The sequence below is a fragment of the Marmota marmota genome, unplaced genomic scaffold, assembly GCF_001458135.2.
Source record: "Marmota marmota marmota unplaced genomic scaffold, marMar, whole genome shotgun sequence".
In the NCBI taxonomy this organism is placed as follows: Eukaryota; Metazoa; Chordata; class Mammalia; order Rodentia; family Sciuridae; genus Marmota; species Marmota marmota.
In genome coordinates this window covers 53,515,049-53,533,129 of record NW_026000026.1, presented here as the reverse complement: position 1 = coordinate 53,533,129, position 18,081 = coordinate 53,515,049, and the positions used below count along the sequence as shown (strand labels likewise).

The following is an 18,081-nucleotide window of genomic DNA, read 5'->3' as shown; positions in this document are numbered from 1 at the left end:
TTTCGTTTTCCTAGTAAAAGCACCTGAAGTGCACAACTTTTAAGGATGACATGTAAGAATGACTGGCATTGCTGTATGGTATGAGAAATGAAGAAGTCAGCATGGCAGGAAGAGTTATATAAAAGAGGCTGTAACTTCCTACATTAATGTGGAAGGGACTAGATAGCAAATAGAGCTCATCTGTAATTTAGAAGTTGCAGTACTGTAAGAGTCAGAGGGATGTTGAATTTCTTTATGAAATAACTACATGGGAAAAACATGATTGATGATTAGAAGGAAACAATATTTTTATAATACTGCTTGTTGCTGAATCTAGATTTAAAATGTTTTGGTGTTTAAATACTTTCTCCATTTTTTTTTCATATGCTATTTAGTTAAATGATATTATACGGTCATTTGTAGTATACTTGCTAATTTTAAAAAATTCTAATTTTGCTCACTGGCTTGAATATTATGATTTGGAATTGAGTATAATAAAAAATTCTAAAGAAAATGTTCAAATACTGGAGTGAGAAATGAATACAAAATATACTCACCAATATAAATCACGTCTGTAATTTAAAAAATGAATGTTTGTGATGCAAATTTCAGACATAAGTAAAATATCCTGAGTGGGTATACTGATTTTGTTTTGTGTTCTGTATTACCTTAAATAGTTCTCTATTGAGCTGAAACTCAGTTCTCTCCTAATGTGGCAAGAAAGTATTTAAATTATCCAAATAGAATTGTAACTGATCTTATAACTGAAAACTACCCATAAAATCCATTTATAACATGAAAAATCTCATCAAAACCCATAAATAATTAAAAATTAAATATCACAGTGTAGATATGGTCTTTGATATTTATATTTATTTTAAACATCTTTTAACAGGCATATTTGACATGAATGCAAGTATTCTCTGATATTCTTAAACTATCTACATCTTCTAATTTTAAGAGATGAAAAGCTAGACTGTCTTTATTTGAGCACTAACCTCTTCTACACAACAAATTTGTCATGATACAATTTATTAACAAATTTATAACTAATAAATAATTAATACTCCATTTTTTTATTTTTTAAAAATGTAGCTGCTTAGTTTTTATTTTTTGAAAAACTGTGTCGGGGAAAGTTTAAGACCAAATGATATACTTGAGTTTAAAACAAAATAACCTAACTCACATTTCTTTGTGAAAGTTTCAGACCCAAAGTTTACGTCTGTCAGACCAGCACAGAAAATCCCACCTATGGAGAGGGATAGTCAGCATCACCTTGATTGAGGGGCGAGACCTCAAAGCGATGGATTCCAATGGGTTGAGTGACCCTTATGTGAAATTCCGGCTTGGGCATCAGAAGTACAAGAGCAAGGTAGCTCTCTATTTTCTCTGTTCTGTTCCTATCAATGTTGAGAAGGCATTGGCTGGTAACAGCCATGCTTTAGGAATTGAAAATGCTGGGTATACTTTGAAATGCTTAAGAGAACTTTTGAATATCATGTCAGAAAAACAAAACCAACAATTCTGTTGCATTTCTTACTTTATGTGCTAAGTGACCTTGGGTAAATTGCTTAATTCTCTATGTCTCAATTTCTTCATCTATAACAGGAATGATGGTGGGAAGTCTCTCTTAGCATACCTATGAGGATCTACAAGAAAAAAAAGGAACAATAGCCCAGACAGAACATAGTTGATGCTGGCATATAAAGTGCCTAGAGAATATTGGCTCTTAATATTATTTTACATGCCATAAATCTTTGTGAATTACTCTGAGTCATTTTATCCAACCTTACTTACACCAATGTAGATCACAAGGCTCTAAATTTATCTAAGAAGTAAATGAGCCTGTAATCCCAGTGGCTCAAGAGACTGAGACAGGAGGACTGCAGGTTCAAAGCCAGCCTCAGCAACAGCAAGGTGCTAAGCAACTCAGTGAGACCTGTCTCTAAATAAAATACAAAATAGGGCTGGGGATGTGGCTCAGTGGTTTAGTGTCTCTTGAGTTCAATCCTCAGTACACTCCCCCGAAAAAAGAGAAATAAATGACCACATTCCTACTGCCACTATCAATGCTGTATCATAGCACATAGCACAAGTTACATAGTCTCTCCATGCCTCAGTTTTCCCATCTGTAACAATTAAAATAAGGACTAGAATTAAAATAAGGCCTAGTAAAAAAAGTTATTGAGAAGATTAAATGAATATATGTTTTTCATGTAAAGGGCTTTGAGTTCTCCCTCACACATTATAAATAATCAGTAAATGGGAAAAGCAAAAGGAAAAAGAAATATAACAGTAGGAGGAGGAAGTGTATTGTGTGGTAACAATGATGTTCTTAATAATAATATATTAAATAACCTTAGTTATATATTATGGATGGAAGTAATAGTAATTAGTAAAAGTCATAGCATCCAAAACTGTATTTTGAGCACATCTTATCTGCATTATATCCAATTTTAACCTCTTTACTGGTCAGTTTGGACAGCTGATATTCATAGATAGCTTGGGACCAGTGATTATTTCCATCCTGAAATAAAGATCATAGGCCATTTTGAGGAGAATTCCTTTGCCTTGATGTCATCATTTTCAGGGATTTTTTTAAAAAAATTTTTATTTGTTTTAATTAGTTACACATGACAGTACAATGACCTTGACATATCATACATTTGAATCAGATGGGATATAATTTCTCATTTTTCTGAGTATACAGGTTGCAGAATCATATTGGTCATATAGTCACATATATACTTTTTTTTAATAAACAGCTTTCCCCTTCTGGGCCAAGAAGTTTTCATGAGAGCTTAAAGTTGTTAGAAATATCATAGTGCTGGTTTGTTAGCAGGCAGTGAGCACCACTAGCAAGCAGGTTACCTTACGAATGCCCACCTGGAATAGAAATGAATCATTTCTGACCCGAAGGAAATCATATAAGGAAGACAATCCTAAAGAAGAAAAGTGAAAAGTTAAGTCTATTTATAGCCACACAAGTAAGAATACCACCTCCCTCCCACTACCAGAATACCATAGGAATTCATCAAAGCCCAATGATATTTGAATGATCTTAGCATTCAGCCAGTGCCTTTCAGTAATTTTTTTCTGATATGGAGCTTAATAACAAATTTTAAGGTTGTTCCCTCTACAAAAATAGGTATCTATGCCCACTTGAATCTTACCTTTTCTTAATTAGCATCATTTCTATGTTCTAGTAGGCTTAAAAAATTACTTATTTTTATAGTTTTGCTCTTTAGGTATGAAATATGAAACCCAACTATGGACATGTGTCTTTCTTTGCTCTTTCTGTCCATGATCTATTGCTGATTAAGTTCACATTATGAACTTTTAAAAATTGTGATTCATTTATATTACCTTTGCACATAACATACTTCATAGCTTTCAAACTCTTTATATCTGAAGACCCGCCTGTCATACATCAAAAAGAAAAAGCCATGGCACACCCTCCTGCTAAGAAACAAATATGAGTGTTGTTTAATCTAATGGTGAATGGAATTTTAAATTGTGTCACTGTAGGATAGTTTATTATTGATTCTGCTATATTTCTTATCTGAATACTTGAATTTATAAAAGTGAACTACATGGATCTTTTTGTATATGCAACACGAGAACACACACACACACACAAACACACATATATGTACAATGAAGATAATACATCTAATGTAAAAGTTTGCCTGACCACTAAAATCTACTTGCTTTTCTCTTCTGCTCTCATAGAAATTCATTTTCTGTTTTTCATGTACTCTGTTGAAGATTCCAATGTGTGGGGAGTAAGGGGAAAAAGAAAGTCTGAGAATCCTTGTCTTCATTTATAATGGGATAACTATGAATTATGTCTTCATCTAGTAACAATTTATAATTATTTAGAATAACTACTAGTGTCTGAGTGATAGATATGAAAGGTAAATAGTGATCTATTTAGCTTTTCTACATAATTTATATTTCTCATCTGTTATGTAAGAAAATTGAGGGTCACTTTTGATTTTTTCAGGACACATCCTTTGGAATCTGTTCATCAGTAAAGATGCTAGAGATCTGATGACTGATTTCTATTTTTTTCTGGAATCTTTGGTTCAAATAGCACACTTACATAGTTTTCCAGTTGGTACCTAAGTTTGATTTAAGGTCTCAAGTTAAGTTTTTAAAGGCTAATATTAATAAGACAACAATGACCTTTTGGTTTTCCAGATTATGCCAAAAACTTTGAATCCTCAGTGGAGGGAACAATTTGATTTTCATCTTTATGAAGAAAGAGGAGGAATCATTGATATTACTGCATGGGACAAAGATGCTGGGAAAAGGGATGATTTTATTGGCAGGTCTGTACAATTTGTTATTTTTGGTTCACCCTAAAGAGGCTGAATTTTGTTGAATTTTAAAAATCTGGATATTGTAAATTATCTTTGTTGTTTTAAAGGAATGTTCTCTCCATTGTAAAGCAATATTTGAAGGGGAAAAAAAAGATTCAAAGACTGACCAGTAGGTGGCAGTTTTGACTAGTCGATGGACACAAGCTTTTCCAATTCAGCATCTAGAAATTTTCTCCAGATGTCACAGATATTGTGCACAGAAGTTATGGGAGTTGAAAAAGAGGAATTTCATCTGATATGAGATACTTAAAGAAACAAAGAGTATATTCATAGTCTTTAAAGTGATCTAACATAGTATTTATTTTCATAATGCATATTGTAACCATAAAATGCATTATTTCCTACAACTGCCTACAAGGGAGAGAATCTTTATAATCTCTTAGGAGTTCATAAATCTCTAAAGAGTTTCCAAGTTTTAGTGAAGGAAACATGTAAGTGAGGCAGGTCCATGTTAATCTGATAATACAGGAAAAAAACCCAACTATTCAGAGGCTTACATTGACATTTCTTTACAAAGTCAAGATTATTTTGAATGACTACTTGAATCATGAGATTATATAAAATAGTCTAAAACTTGAAAATAGTTTTAGACTATTTTATATTTTTCAATAGTTGTATATGTGTTTTTGAAGCAAAACACTTGAAAACCTGCCCATACTGTAATAAAGCATGGTGTACAGAATTTTTTAGTTTAAAAAAAATCCTTCTTCACTGTAGTTCACATAAAATTCAAGTCTTCAAACTTAATATCTAAAGAAAATTCATACATACTAATGATAAAAGAAATTTTATTCTAAGAAAGTACAACAAGAATCCAGTCCAACACACTTATCTCTTCATTTTTTATGATTCTCATATGCATGTTTTAAGCAATAGCTTTCATCATACAAGAGGTGAAAGATCAACTTAAGTTAACCTTTAATATTTTACTTATAAAATGAAATTGGGACAACACCACTGTAATATAATACAATTCTATATTTCAATCATTTTTAAAGCAAAGTTCTATATTGCAAATTTTCCGATAAGTAAAACACTATTTTTCAGAGTTTTCTGAAAGTTCAGTCTTTTTTTCCTAGCAGTGTACCACTAGCTTAGGTAATGGTGTACATCTGTTAACACATTAAATGTGTTTAATTATAATTTTGTATTTATGATTCTGTCTCCCTCAGTATGCTATGAATTCTTTCAAGGAGTTGAAATCTCACTATTCCCTGAATGATTCATTCGTTTTCATCGTTTATAGCAACATTATTTATATTTGGTATCAGATAATTAAAGTTGCTTTCATGTATAACCTTCTGCCTTAATCTCATTATTTGATAGTCAAGCTTCCTTATTTTGGCAAAATAATGAAGGCAACTATACTCTAAATTATACTGGCTTCTCATACTTCTGGTGACATATGAAGTTCTTCTTATCCCTTTTTCTACTTTTTTCATAATGCAAATATACTTATATTTATTTTTTCCTTTGGGAAGAATTTCCAAATTTGGTATGTATGAAATTTCTCGGCTCATTTGATACTTTTCCCCACTTTGTAATATTATGAATTCTTCAAGGGCAGAAGTGGAGGGCAGAGAGGTGGACTTGTTTATTTCACTTCACCTTATTTCTAAGTATCTGTCTACATTTAAGCAGACATTTAGAGAATAGTAATAGATGAGTGGATACAAGATCTAGAAAACTGAGAATTTTAAGAAAGTTTTGTGAAGTTCAGAGTAAGACAAGTAATTCCAATTTTTAACGTATGCCAAATGTAACTGCCTCTGAAAGCAATTTGAGCTCAAAAGTTTTAGAGCACAGAAACAAGAGCACAGGTATAGACATAATGGCCATTTTCAAATCTGGAGTGTTGAAGCAACTTTCAGAAGTATTTTAACAGTAAACATTATCCCTTACATTCCCATTTAAACCCATTTAAACTCCCAACAACTGCTCCTGCCAGGGTCACCTCTGAATGACAAGATATTTAATCCAATGGCCAGTTTTCAACCTTCCTCTTTCCTACCCAGCACCTGTGCTACATTTGGCTGAGAAGTTTCCTTGAAACATTTTTACCTGGCTTCCAGGAGGCCTCATTCTCTTCTTTTTCCTCTTCCCTCATTGCATGTTCCTTCCTAGTTTCCCTCACTGATTTTTTACCTCGTCTCCCTCATGCTGTAGTTCTGGAGAGCCTCAGAGCTCAGGTCTTGGGCATCATTTCTGCCTACCCTTTATCCATTCTGTTGCTTTCCACATGACCTATAGGTTGACAACTAACAATGTGCAGGTCCACTTCAAAACTTTTCTCTCAACTCCAGGTTCCTATACCCAACTCCCTGCTTGATATTGCCATTTGACTGTCCAACAGATTTCTCCAATTTAGCATGTACATAGCTAAGTTTCTGGTCCCCAGCCCCTAAACCTGTCTTTTTTCCTATGTTAGTTGTTAACATAAAAAATATTATAGTCATGTCTTACTCCTTTCTCTCTCACTCTCCTCAAAGCCATCAGCAACTTGCTAACTTTTCCTTCAAAACATATTCGAAATTTACAACTGTTAGCTTTCTGCCACTATCACCTGCCACAAACACCTGAGATAATCAACTTTACAAAGAGAAAAGTTGTTTTGACTGGTTACAGGCCTTCAACACAAAGACTTTTGGAAGACATTCAAGATCCAAACTACAGTAACTACTTTCCATCACCTCTACCATTATGATTCTAGTTGAGGCAACGTTAGCTTTCACATGGACAATAGAAAAAGCCTCTGTTCTTCTTTCCACCCTTCCTATTCCACAACACTCTGTTTCCAATGAAGCATCCAGGGTAATATTTTAAAAACACAAATAAAGTAATTTAACTCCTATGTTCAGAATCCTTTACTTGTTTCCCATCCTAATCTGTGTAAAGCAGAAGTTCTCACAGAGTCCTATGATGCTCCACATGATCTGTTCCTGTTACTCCTCTACTTTGAACATTTCTCCCAATCTGCCTCTCCTGCCCTCTGCTTTCTCCCAGCCGCACTAGACTCTGTGCTGTTCTTTGAGCACACCAGACACTCCCTACCCCATAACTTTCCCTCTGTACCACTCTTACTTCAGATACCTGTCTTCCTTGCCTTTTTACCTTCTTAAGATCTGTGTACAATATCATGTCAAGGAGGCATCCATACCAAGTCTGTTTAAAATCAAAATCCCCTTTCTCCTGCCCTGCTCTGTTTTTCTCTGTAGAAGTAGCCATCATTTGGTATACTGTACATCTCACTTATTTATTTTATCATTTATTTCCCCTCACTAGAATGTAAGCTCCATGAGGGCAGGAATTTTTTAGTTTTTTATTCACTCAATATCTAGATAAAAATCTGACACATAATAGGAACATAATAATATTTATTATTTCCTGGATTTTAATTTTAAATTCCTGTAGCTTAATTTTATACTGGAAGTTATGACTTCATTCCCCCCCCAAAAAAAAAATTGATCTGACACTGGGCATGAAAGAAATGGCTATTAAAACAACATAACTTAGTGGAAGATATAAATTTTCAGTTTGATTGTGGAAATACGTGTAGATATAATACAAAAGAGAAGAGTGAATTAAAGTATAAATGTGTCTGAAAAATACTTAAAAATACTGAATTGTTATATTGGGGGTGAACACAACCCATACATTACCAAGATACTTTTATCATAACATTTTTCAATTGATACAAAAATTGTACATATTTGGGGGTACTTCATTATGTTTCAATGTATATATCATTGTTTAATTCAAAGTGAACCTATCTATCTCCTCATTTAGCATTTCTTGGTGGTATAGACCTTCAAAATCCTTTCTTATAGAATTTTTAAAATTATACACTTCATTATCTACAGTCACTCTACTGTACTATAGCACACCAGCACTGCTTGCTGCTAACTAACTATAACATAGCACCTACTGACCAACCTTTCCCTATTCCTCCCACCCTCCTACTCTCACCAGCCTCTGGAAACTATGATTTTTCTCAACTTCTATGAGATCAACTCTTCAGATTCCATATATTGGAGAGATCATGCACTACTTATCTTTCTGTGCTTGGATTATTTCACCTGGCACAATAACTTCCAATTCCATCCATGTTGTCATAAATGACAGGATTTCATCCATTTTGTGAATGATGTAATTCTGTTGCATAAATATTCCACATTTATTTGTCCATTCATCATTTCATGGACACTAAAGTTGCTTCTATTTCTTGGCTATCATGAATAGTGCTACAGTGCACATAAGAATGCAGTTGCCTCTGACATACTGATTTCATTTCTTTTGGGTATAAACCAAGGAGTAAGATTGCTGGATTGTGTGGTTGCTCAATTGTTAATTTTTTGAGGAAGCTCCATATTGTTTTCCATAATGACAGTGGTAATTCACATTCCTACCAGTGGTGCACAAGGATTCCCTATTCTCTACATTCTAACAGCACTCACTATCTTTGGTCTTTTTAACAGTAGCCATTCTTGTAGAGGCGAAATGATAACTCATCATGGTTTCGATTTACCTTTCCCTGATGATCAGTGATGTTGAGCATTTTCTCACATACCTGTTAGCCATTTGTATGTCTTATTTTGCTAAATGTCTACATAGTTCTATTTAGGCATATTGCCCATTTGAATTGGATATGATGATGATGACAACAACAACATTATTGAGTTTTTTAGTTTCTTATGTAGTCTGGATATTAACACCTTCTGTTTTGAGTCAACTGTCATATGTATAATGTGACAGAGGTCTGGATTTATCCTTCTGCATGTAGAAATTCAGTTTTCCCAAAATTATTTATTGAAGAGATTGTCTTTTCTCTACTGTGGCACCTTTGTTGAAAATAAGTTAGCTCCAGATGAATCAGTTTATTTTAGGATCTCTATTCTCTTCCATTGGTCTAGGTCTGTTTTTATTTCAATACCATACTGTTTTAATTACTATGGCTTTGTACTCTATTTTTAAGTCAGTGTAATACCTCCTTTTTATTTATTTGTTTGTTTGTTTGTTGCTTAAGATTGCTTTGGCTAGGTGGGGATTGAGTGGTTCTGGATAAATTTTAGAATTGTTTTTTCTAGTTCTGTAAAGAATATTGGTATTTTGATAGAAATTACACTGAATTCATAAATTACTTTGGGCAGTATGGATATTTTAGCAAAGTTGATTCTTTCAATCCATGAACACAGATGTCTTTCTACATTTTTGTATTTTTTCTCTTTAGTGTCTTTCATCAAAGTTTGATAGTTTTAATTGTAGAGACCTTTTACCTCTTTGGCTTAATTCATTCCTAGGTATTTTACTTTTGAAACTATTATAAATTGGATTATTTTATTGATTTTTTTTTCAGATAACTTGGTTAGCATATAACAACCTTACTGATTTTTGTGCGTTTGACTTTGTAGCCTGAAAATGTGATGAATTCATTTATTTTTCTAATAGTTTTTTGGTGGAGTCTTTGGGATTCTCCATATATAAGATATATCATCTACAAAGGGTAAAAATTTGACTTCCTTCTTTCCAATTTGGATGCCTTCTATTTCTTTCTCTTGCCAGATTACTCTGGCTAAGACTTACAGTCTTAAGTAAAATTGTTGAATAAAATTGTTGAAAGTGGGCATCATTGTCTTATTCCAGATCTCAGATATCTTTTGGTGTTTCCCCATTCAATATGATATTAACTGTGGACTTGTTATATATGGCTTTTATTATGTTGAGGTATGTTTCTTCCATACCTAATTTGTTAAGAGTTTTCACAACTCATTTTCATGATATATAGAAGTTAATGACTTTTGGTTTTTAAATTTTACACAAAAATAAATTTACCATGCATGGAAATAAATAAATAAATAAATTGCTTTACAACTTGTAAGGCATTACTACAAACATTAACACAACATCAGGAGGTAAACAGTGGGATCTGTATTTTACCAATTTTACAGATGCAAATAGTGAAGCCAAAGTTGATTAAGAGGTTGGTCAGTTATTAAGTTACTGGATTAACTGAGACTCAGACACAGGTCTCTTGCTTCTAAAGTTCACCCTCATTTTACCATTCTTGTATTCATCATGTTCTCCTGAAGCCTTTATGTGCTTAATAAGATGCCAAGTAGTCAGAGTAAACCGACTTAGGAGATGTACACTATATTGCAAAGTTTGAACAAAAAAAAATATTACCTGTTGCTGAACTACAAACTTCAAGTGAAGGTGAAATAATGTTAATCTGCAGGTAATTATTTAACTTTCTGATCACCTGCATTTTGGCTGGCAAGATGGACTGCCACCTTTAAGATAATCAGCTAATAAATCCTCATGATTGTTACATTTTTATGCAGAGCAGTAATCTGAACAAACTGGATGCTGACAGCTGTGGTAAATTGCCAAGAATGGGTGCTGTCAGAGAACAAGTTATTTTTATGAATGTACAGAGTATGTAAATCCCATGTCATGCAATTTTATTTAGTTAGAGTTATTTGCAACCCAACACAGAAGATATACAACATTATTTATTAGTGTGGAAATACATGTTTATCTTTACAGTGGCATTGACTTGGGGTACATATATTTTAAGTTCGTGGATTGCTACTGACTCTATTTGTTGTGTTGTTATCAGGGACTAAGCTTTGGTGCTGCCCAATGCAACAAAGTGTTAACAAATGTAAGCTTGAGTATAAAACTTAATTTCAACAAATTTTTATTAAATAATATATAAGAAAAACTTACTCTAAATTGGCAATTTATGGGTGACAAACAAATGCTTTCCAATTCTACAGCCATAAAAATAAATCTGTGGCTCTGTATATAAAGCTGAGGTGAAAAGAATGTGGATGTATAGGTGTACTTGAATGTGTTTTCAGGTTTAGTGTGGGGAGCTGAGGAAAATAGCCTTTGATTTTGAATCTTAAATAAACTAGTGCTTTTTTAAGGTTGAAGGTCATTTTGTGCATTTGACAGTCTAGAGATTCTGATTTTGAACATTTCTTATTTGTGACACCAAAACTACTGTGATCCTTTACTTCCTACATAAATAAGAACAAGACAACTAATAAAAAAAAAGAACAAGAATGATTCTGCTTCATTATTAATTTGAAAGCACAAAGACAGCTAGTCAGAAAATTCTAAAATAAAGCAGTCTTTGTTCATGAAATCATTATATTCTACATTTTTCTTATGTGGGTTTGAGTGGACAGTTCATTAGGGAGATAAACAACATTTAAATAAAGAAAGACTAGAGAGTGTCATTGATTTTTGTTTTGGTTTTTCATGAACTCAACCTACACTGGATATATTTTAATCCCTTTTTTCATGAGTTACTATTTTCCTTCTGAAGTTTTCTTATAAAATTTATATTCATCACAATATTTCTGTAATAATGGACAAAGTTTCCAAGATAATTTCTGTGCACCAGAAATTATTAAATGCTTTACCTTCAAGTCAATGAATAGGGAATTCTACAAGTTTGCAGAGCATGTTCTGATAAAGCAATCTCCCCAAAGACAATTGAAAAGTGGCAACTTCTGACAACAAAAAGGTAGTAACAGCATTTATCATTTTGTAATGTCAGAGATGGTGTAAAACTTTTGCATACTCATGAACTTGAAAACACTTTAGCAGTTATGTGGTGAATTATTTAAAATGCAAATATTCCAAGGAGGTAAATGTGTAATACTAATTTATAAGATTCTATATTATATTATGTATTCTTTGTTATCTAGTGTAAAGTAGTTCACATATATGAAATTTCAATGAGCTTCAGGAAATTTATTGTTAAATTTGGTTAAAAATTATGTAAAATATTATATTTTTTTAAAATCCACTCCCCTGAAGAAAATCTATGGAGGCTTGTCTTTCTATTCTGAAGGTTTCATTTTAAACATCTTGCTAATCATAATGGCTTCAAAATACCATTCATTAGTTAGTACTTTAAGACATAAAATACACTAAGAATTTCATTGTCAAAAGCCTAGGTATGAATTTCTATTGCAAATATTCTCCTTGATAATTTTAGATTGTTTGAGCTGAGGTCTTGCTAGATCTGATTGTACCACCAGTGTTTTGTGAATCCTAATGTGGCTAACAGGAGTTCGAGTAGGAGTGGAAGTGTTAGCTTTGCAGATTCTTGTTTATCATTGCTGTTCACTTGTGCATGTTCAATTAGCATTATCTTCAATCCACAGTTCTTTTGCTGGGATCTTTTAAAGCCAATTGTCCATTTTGCAAGGATTAGTTTAGTTAGAACCAGATTATATAATCCGTAAATCCACTTAACAGGGCATGTGTGAATTGCAATTCAGTGAACGGAAGTGAGCACAGAAGGGTGCCCCTGTCAACTCCTTGGTGTCCTGCAGCTCCTACTCCTCCCTTGAAATATTGTAGGCCAGGGTGACACCTTCCAAATAGGGGCCACCTGTGTTAATGCATATGTTAACTCTCTATGAAGCTTGAAATCTGTCTTATTTCTAAATGAAAAATAATTCCAAAGATTTCCAAAATTTACTTCCTGCACCCCTGGGGATTCATTCCTATATACCCAGGGTGCTCATCAAGGGACTGCTGTATCTGGAAAGAAATGTTGGTCACTGGTTTAGTGATGGCAGAAGGGAAAGCAAGGGAAAAGATAAGGAGATGAGAACTCAGATTTTTCTCCTTCAACTCTTAGAGGGGAAAATATCACTTGCAAAGATTACTAATATTCCTTTCATGTGGTTAAATAATCCAAATGTATGTAGGCTTTATTTTTTCTTTCTTTCTTTCCTTTTTTTTTATTATGCTTTTCTTAAATACAAAGAAGGTTGAGTTTAGATATGGAAGTCAGGAAACATGGTTTAACCTCTTGATATTGCTGTTTCTCTCAGCCCTAATTTCCTCATTTCTGGAATGAGGCAAAGTAGCTTTAAAATCTTCTTCAGTGTTGTTGCTACTTTCTTGATTATTCTATTGTTTGGTTAATTGAAGAGTTTGTTTTGGTATACATAGTTTAAAGTTTGTAATATAAAACTAAGGCAAATATGATAATATAACCAGATAGTATATTGAGATAGCATTTTAAACTTTCAAAGACATTTTAATCTATTATTCTTGTGTTCTTACACCTCTATGTAAAGAGAAGGGAATTTTTAAAATCTTCAGTTTGGTAAATGATGAAACCTAATACACAAAGAATATAAATAACTAGCTTAATATCACAATACAAATGAATAATCAAGTTTCATTAAATTTCAGTATTCTGAAACCAAATAGCTTTCTTCAAAAACACACAGTCTGTGGTAGTCCTGAAAATAATGTTCTGAAAGACTAACGGGCTAGAAGGGGACAAATTCTCAAAATCCAACAGAGGAGCAGATAGCTAGGCATTTATTAAAATGTTAGTAAATGAATTAATGAATGAGTGAGTAGAATGAGTATTAGAAAGAAATAAGACCATTTTCTAGGGAAATGATAGAGAAGTGGTAGAATAAGCACTGTATGCACTACACCTGCCCTGCCGCTGTCAAACACTGTCACCATGGGTAAATTTTTGGCCTCTCTGAACCTCCATTCATCCGTAAGTACTTTTTTAATATACAAGGCACCAATTTTATTTCAGGTCCTGTGCCAGATGCTGAGAATAAGACATTTTTCTTGCCCTTAAAGTGTTTTAGATAAACAACTGAATTTTGTTTTAATGAGAATTAGTAAAAATTAGTCAAGCAAAGACAGGTAGATGCATCATCTCAGGCAGAAGGGTGCCTCATGGAAACACAAAGAAACGGTGAGCCCTTGCATGAAATGTGAGAATTATAAGCCATCTGGAATGACAAGTCATATAGATGCATGCACAAATGATACACAATTAATGGTGGTTCCTGGAGGGCACTATTGACTTCCAAGAATATTTCATATAGGGTAGGAGGCCAGGGGAGGGATGTGGTCAGGTTGGGTCTTGAACATCCATAACTGAGAGGGGTGAACTCTGTCAATGATTTTTGCCAAACAGAACTTAAAGAAATGATTAGGTGGCAGTGCTCAGTGAGAGATAAAGATCCCCGGTCAGGGAAGACTAGGAAGCAACACACAATAATATGTTACTAGGCTGGTCACTGTTTCCTGTATTTCAGAGACACAGCTTGTTGCTTGGCAGTATACACCTGGCCATGTATGGTCCAGGTAATATAGAATCATGTTTTGGAACAGTCCATGAGAAGAAAGATGGCATGGAAGTTACCTTTCCATCTTCTATTCCATTGATCTAAGTTCGCCCCACAAAGAGACAATTTATGCATTGTTCTCTTCCAGCTTCATTGACAGTTGATCTGGGAGCCAGATCTCATTTACACAGTGTGGTGTTTGTTTGTTTGTTTGTTTTCACATCAAAAAGTGTAGAAGTGGCTTTGGAAAACAGAAACTTCTCGCATGTGGCAGCTAGGCCTGGAGCACAGTAGTATCCTAAAGGAGGGCCCTGCCCACTTTGGGCAAGAGAATGAATAACCACCTATACTAGAAGACTAATGAGAATCCAAGCATAGGCAATTGGTCATGGTGGTGGATGACCAATTGATGATGGTACATCATCTGGATGACCACTTAGTATTTCCATAGCCAAACTATAGTGAATCTTTGGAGAGATAGCCAAAGGAGCAGCTGAGGCAAAGCAAGCAGCTGAGAGCCCAGGATACATGGCTTCCGGAGAACCTAGAGAGTTGCATAAGATGTTAGGTATATTTTCAAATCACACATGTGGAACTTCCAATATAAAACAGGTAGATGGAAGGGGAGTTGCTCTTTGAATCAAAGAGGAGAATCTACAGCCAGTTTTTTCACACTTTCACTAAGATATGGTATACTTCTAAGATCACCATGGAAGAATGGTGCTTCCTGTAATGCAATTTGAAATTAAATTAGATCGGATTACTTCTTACACCAACATTCAGATTTTCTTTAGTAATACATTTGAAGAATAGGCAATACATTGCCTATAAGATAAACTTGTTCTCTTAGTTATTTGATTTGTGAAATTTCAGAGAAGGAAGATGTAGCAAGTGTAAACATAGAGTTATAAAAAATTGTGGGATTTTTGAAAATTTTAAAGTTCATCTAGTTCAATTAACTCATAATTGCAAATGATAAAAGTGAAATGCAAGAGGATAAGTTAGTTGTCTTTTAAAAGGTCATACAACTAATTAGTGGAAAATGGAGGGCTAGAACCAAGGGATTCTGACTCTGGGCTCTATTCTCTGAAGGTATTTTTGGAGTTCATGAAATTACATCACTGCTTTTTCAATTTTGCATTTTAATTTTAATAACAATATAAAACCATTAATATGTGCCTCTACTGCATCATCTGGATGGCCACTTAGTATTTCTATAGCCAAACTACAGTGAATCTTCCCTTCTGCAGGACATAATAGCACAGGTGAGCCAAATACTGGAGACTGCCCCACAATGATTACTGCCACGCCCATCCACAGGGCAATAGACTGTGTCACAAGGGTTGCATCTTTGTACATATTTATTCCAAAGCTACAAGAGGATGGCAAATTCTTTGTCTCTGCCCAGTTTGATTTGCTATTCATCAGTGAAGCTGCAATACGGACTTTATCCTTGAGTTATTTTGCCTAATTATAGGTGACGCTTTATTTAAAATGGCTTCTCACTCCTAAACAAATTTTAGACAAATAGCAGGTTTGAATAACCTCAACTAGCACAAAGAAACTTGAAGTCATTTCATATTCTCTTTTCTCTTGGTGTAGATAGTACTCTCCACGTTAGAATTGTTAAAGTCAGAATTGTGTGACACTAAAGGTAGGACAGGACTTGAGAGGAAACCTTTCTGTGAGTATACTCAATATTGAAATTTTATTTGCTGTGGAAAAGCATAATCTTCCCTATAAATTTATATCATTAATTTAAATTTTAATTAGTTTCTTAGTTTTAAAACTTTAATGTGCAAAATTTTCTTAATAATCTTATAAAAGTTTAACTTATAGCCTGCTTCCCTAATTTATATATATATCCGTATATATAAATTAGAATAAAATATATATTTAATTCATATATATAAATTAGAATAAAAACAACATAATTTTATATACTTGGAAATTAAGATAATTTTTTCTATTTAAAAACAAATCAAGATATTACCAACTCTAAGAACCATTGCTAGCAGCACACTTTTCTCTTGGGATGCACAGTGGCTTAAGACTAGATCTTGGATTCCAGAGTTACAGGTTCTGGTTCTGTTGTTGGATCTCTATTAATCCCTTCTAACCTCTCTGGCCCTCAGTTTCCCTCATTGTCAAACTAAAGAGCACAGGGATCACAAATCCTTATGTCTGTTGGAACCAGGTAGAGTAATTTAGTGAATAGCCAGCTGTAACTAATAGGCAGTACTGAGGACACTAACTAATTCAGAGGGCATTTGCCCTGTATTTAAAATTACTGCGTTAGATTCAGAACTTTATTTAGTGCACTACCAGCAAAAACAACCCATCTATCTATACATCAGATTCCAGTTTCCAGTTTGCAATTCCTGAAGCAAGTAATCTTACAGCACCTTCCCCAGCTCTAGAGCATTGTGTGTAATGAGTCTGATGTAAATGAAGCATAAGCCCACATCTGCACAACCAGTGCAAAGTGGCAGGCACAGAAGGAAATTCTCCAGAAGTCGTCCAGACGTTTTTAAGAGAAAGGCAGTGGCATGTAAGAGTAAGTAAAGAAGGAACATGGAAAATGAATACATGATCAATGTGAGTGAAAAAAGAAAAGAAAAAACAAAGCCCAGAGAAGACCATTCTGGGTAACAACTGTATCCAGAAGTGAAGAATACTGTCTGGATTACAATTCCAGTTTGATTCTCTGGTATTACATTCTGATCCAAGCCAGAGATTCACTGTCATTCAACCAATTACAGGCCACAGGCATTGTGCCCAGTATTGGAAAAAACTCTAAAAAACCATATTCATGTCTTTCCTTTTTATTAGAGAATACTTTAGAGTGGTTATTTTTCAGTTATATTTTTTACTCTCAATTTGTTGTTCTTGATAAAAACTTATTTTAATTTCAATAAAAATATTAGATAAGGCATTTTATGTATTTTTATAATTCTTGAAAGTTTAAAGAGACAGCATAGAGTATTTTGAAATGAATGTTGTGTTCGAAGAAACAAAGAGGTTTTCTATGTAAATGCTAGTTTTAAGAGGGTGTTTTTCAGATTTCACAAAACTCTGTAGGGGGCCACCCTGAACAGAAGCTAAGCACATGTCTTTAAGTTTGGAGTAAAGAGGTACTGGACTGGCACTGCACCCTCTGCAATCCATGTGGACTTGCCCCTGCTCAGTAAGGGAGGTGCAGCTCTGGGTGTGGGCGTTACCCAATGAGATGGGCATTGCCTTCCAAGATGTCAGTCAGTCTGCTGACCACAAGACATCACAAAGCTAGACTCAACCCCCTGAAACTTGACCCCTTGCCTCATTTAGGGTGGAATTTTCTGGAGTGTGTTCCCCTCAATAAAAGGGCTTCAGAATGTGCTCCTCCCTCTTTTGTCATCCTTCGATTGCCTCCCTTGTGGATGCTGGAGCAGAGGAGCCGTCACTGAGCCCAGAGAAAAAGGGTATTCTGTCTGTGTGATTATTTCACACTAACCTAATTCACCTGGAGTGACCCTGAATGATTTATTCTCGTGTCCTGGCATCTAAACTTCTTGCTTTCTCAATACAGTGAGCATTTAGCACACACA

General features: G+C 34.2%; 1 protein-coding gene across 18 annotated transcripts in view; it reads left to right on the top strand.

Annotated features, from left to right (window-relative positions):
• The window catches only part of Mctp1 (multiple C2 and transmembrane domain containing 1), a 367,854-nt gene that overhangs the window by 167,990 nt on the left and 181,783 nt on the right, over positions 1 to 18,081 (top strand). For all 18 annotated transcript variants that reach the window (XM_015483699.2, XM_048811432.1, XM_048811442.1 and 15 more), the window contains 2 exons: positions 1,181 to 1,351; positions 4,183 to 4,313. In XM_015483699.2, the coding sequence (XP_015339185.1) occupies positions 1,181 to 1,351; positions 4,183 to 4,313 (302 nt within the window). The remainder of the gene's footprint in view (positions 1 to 1,180; positions 1,352 to 4,182; positions 4,314 to 18,081) is intronic.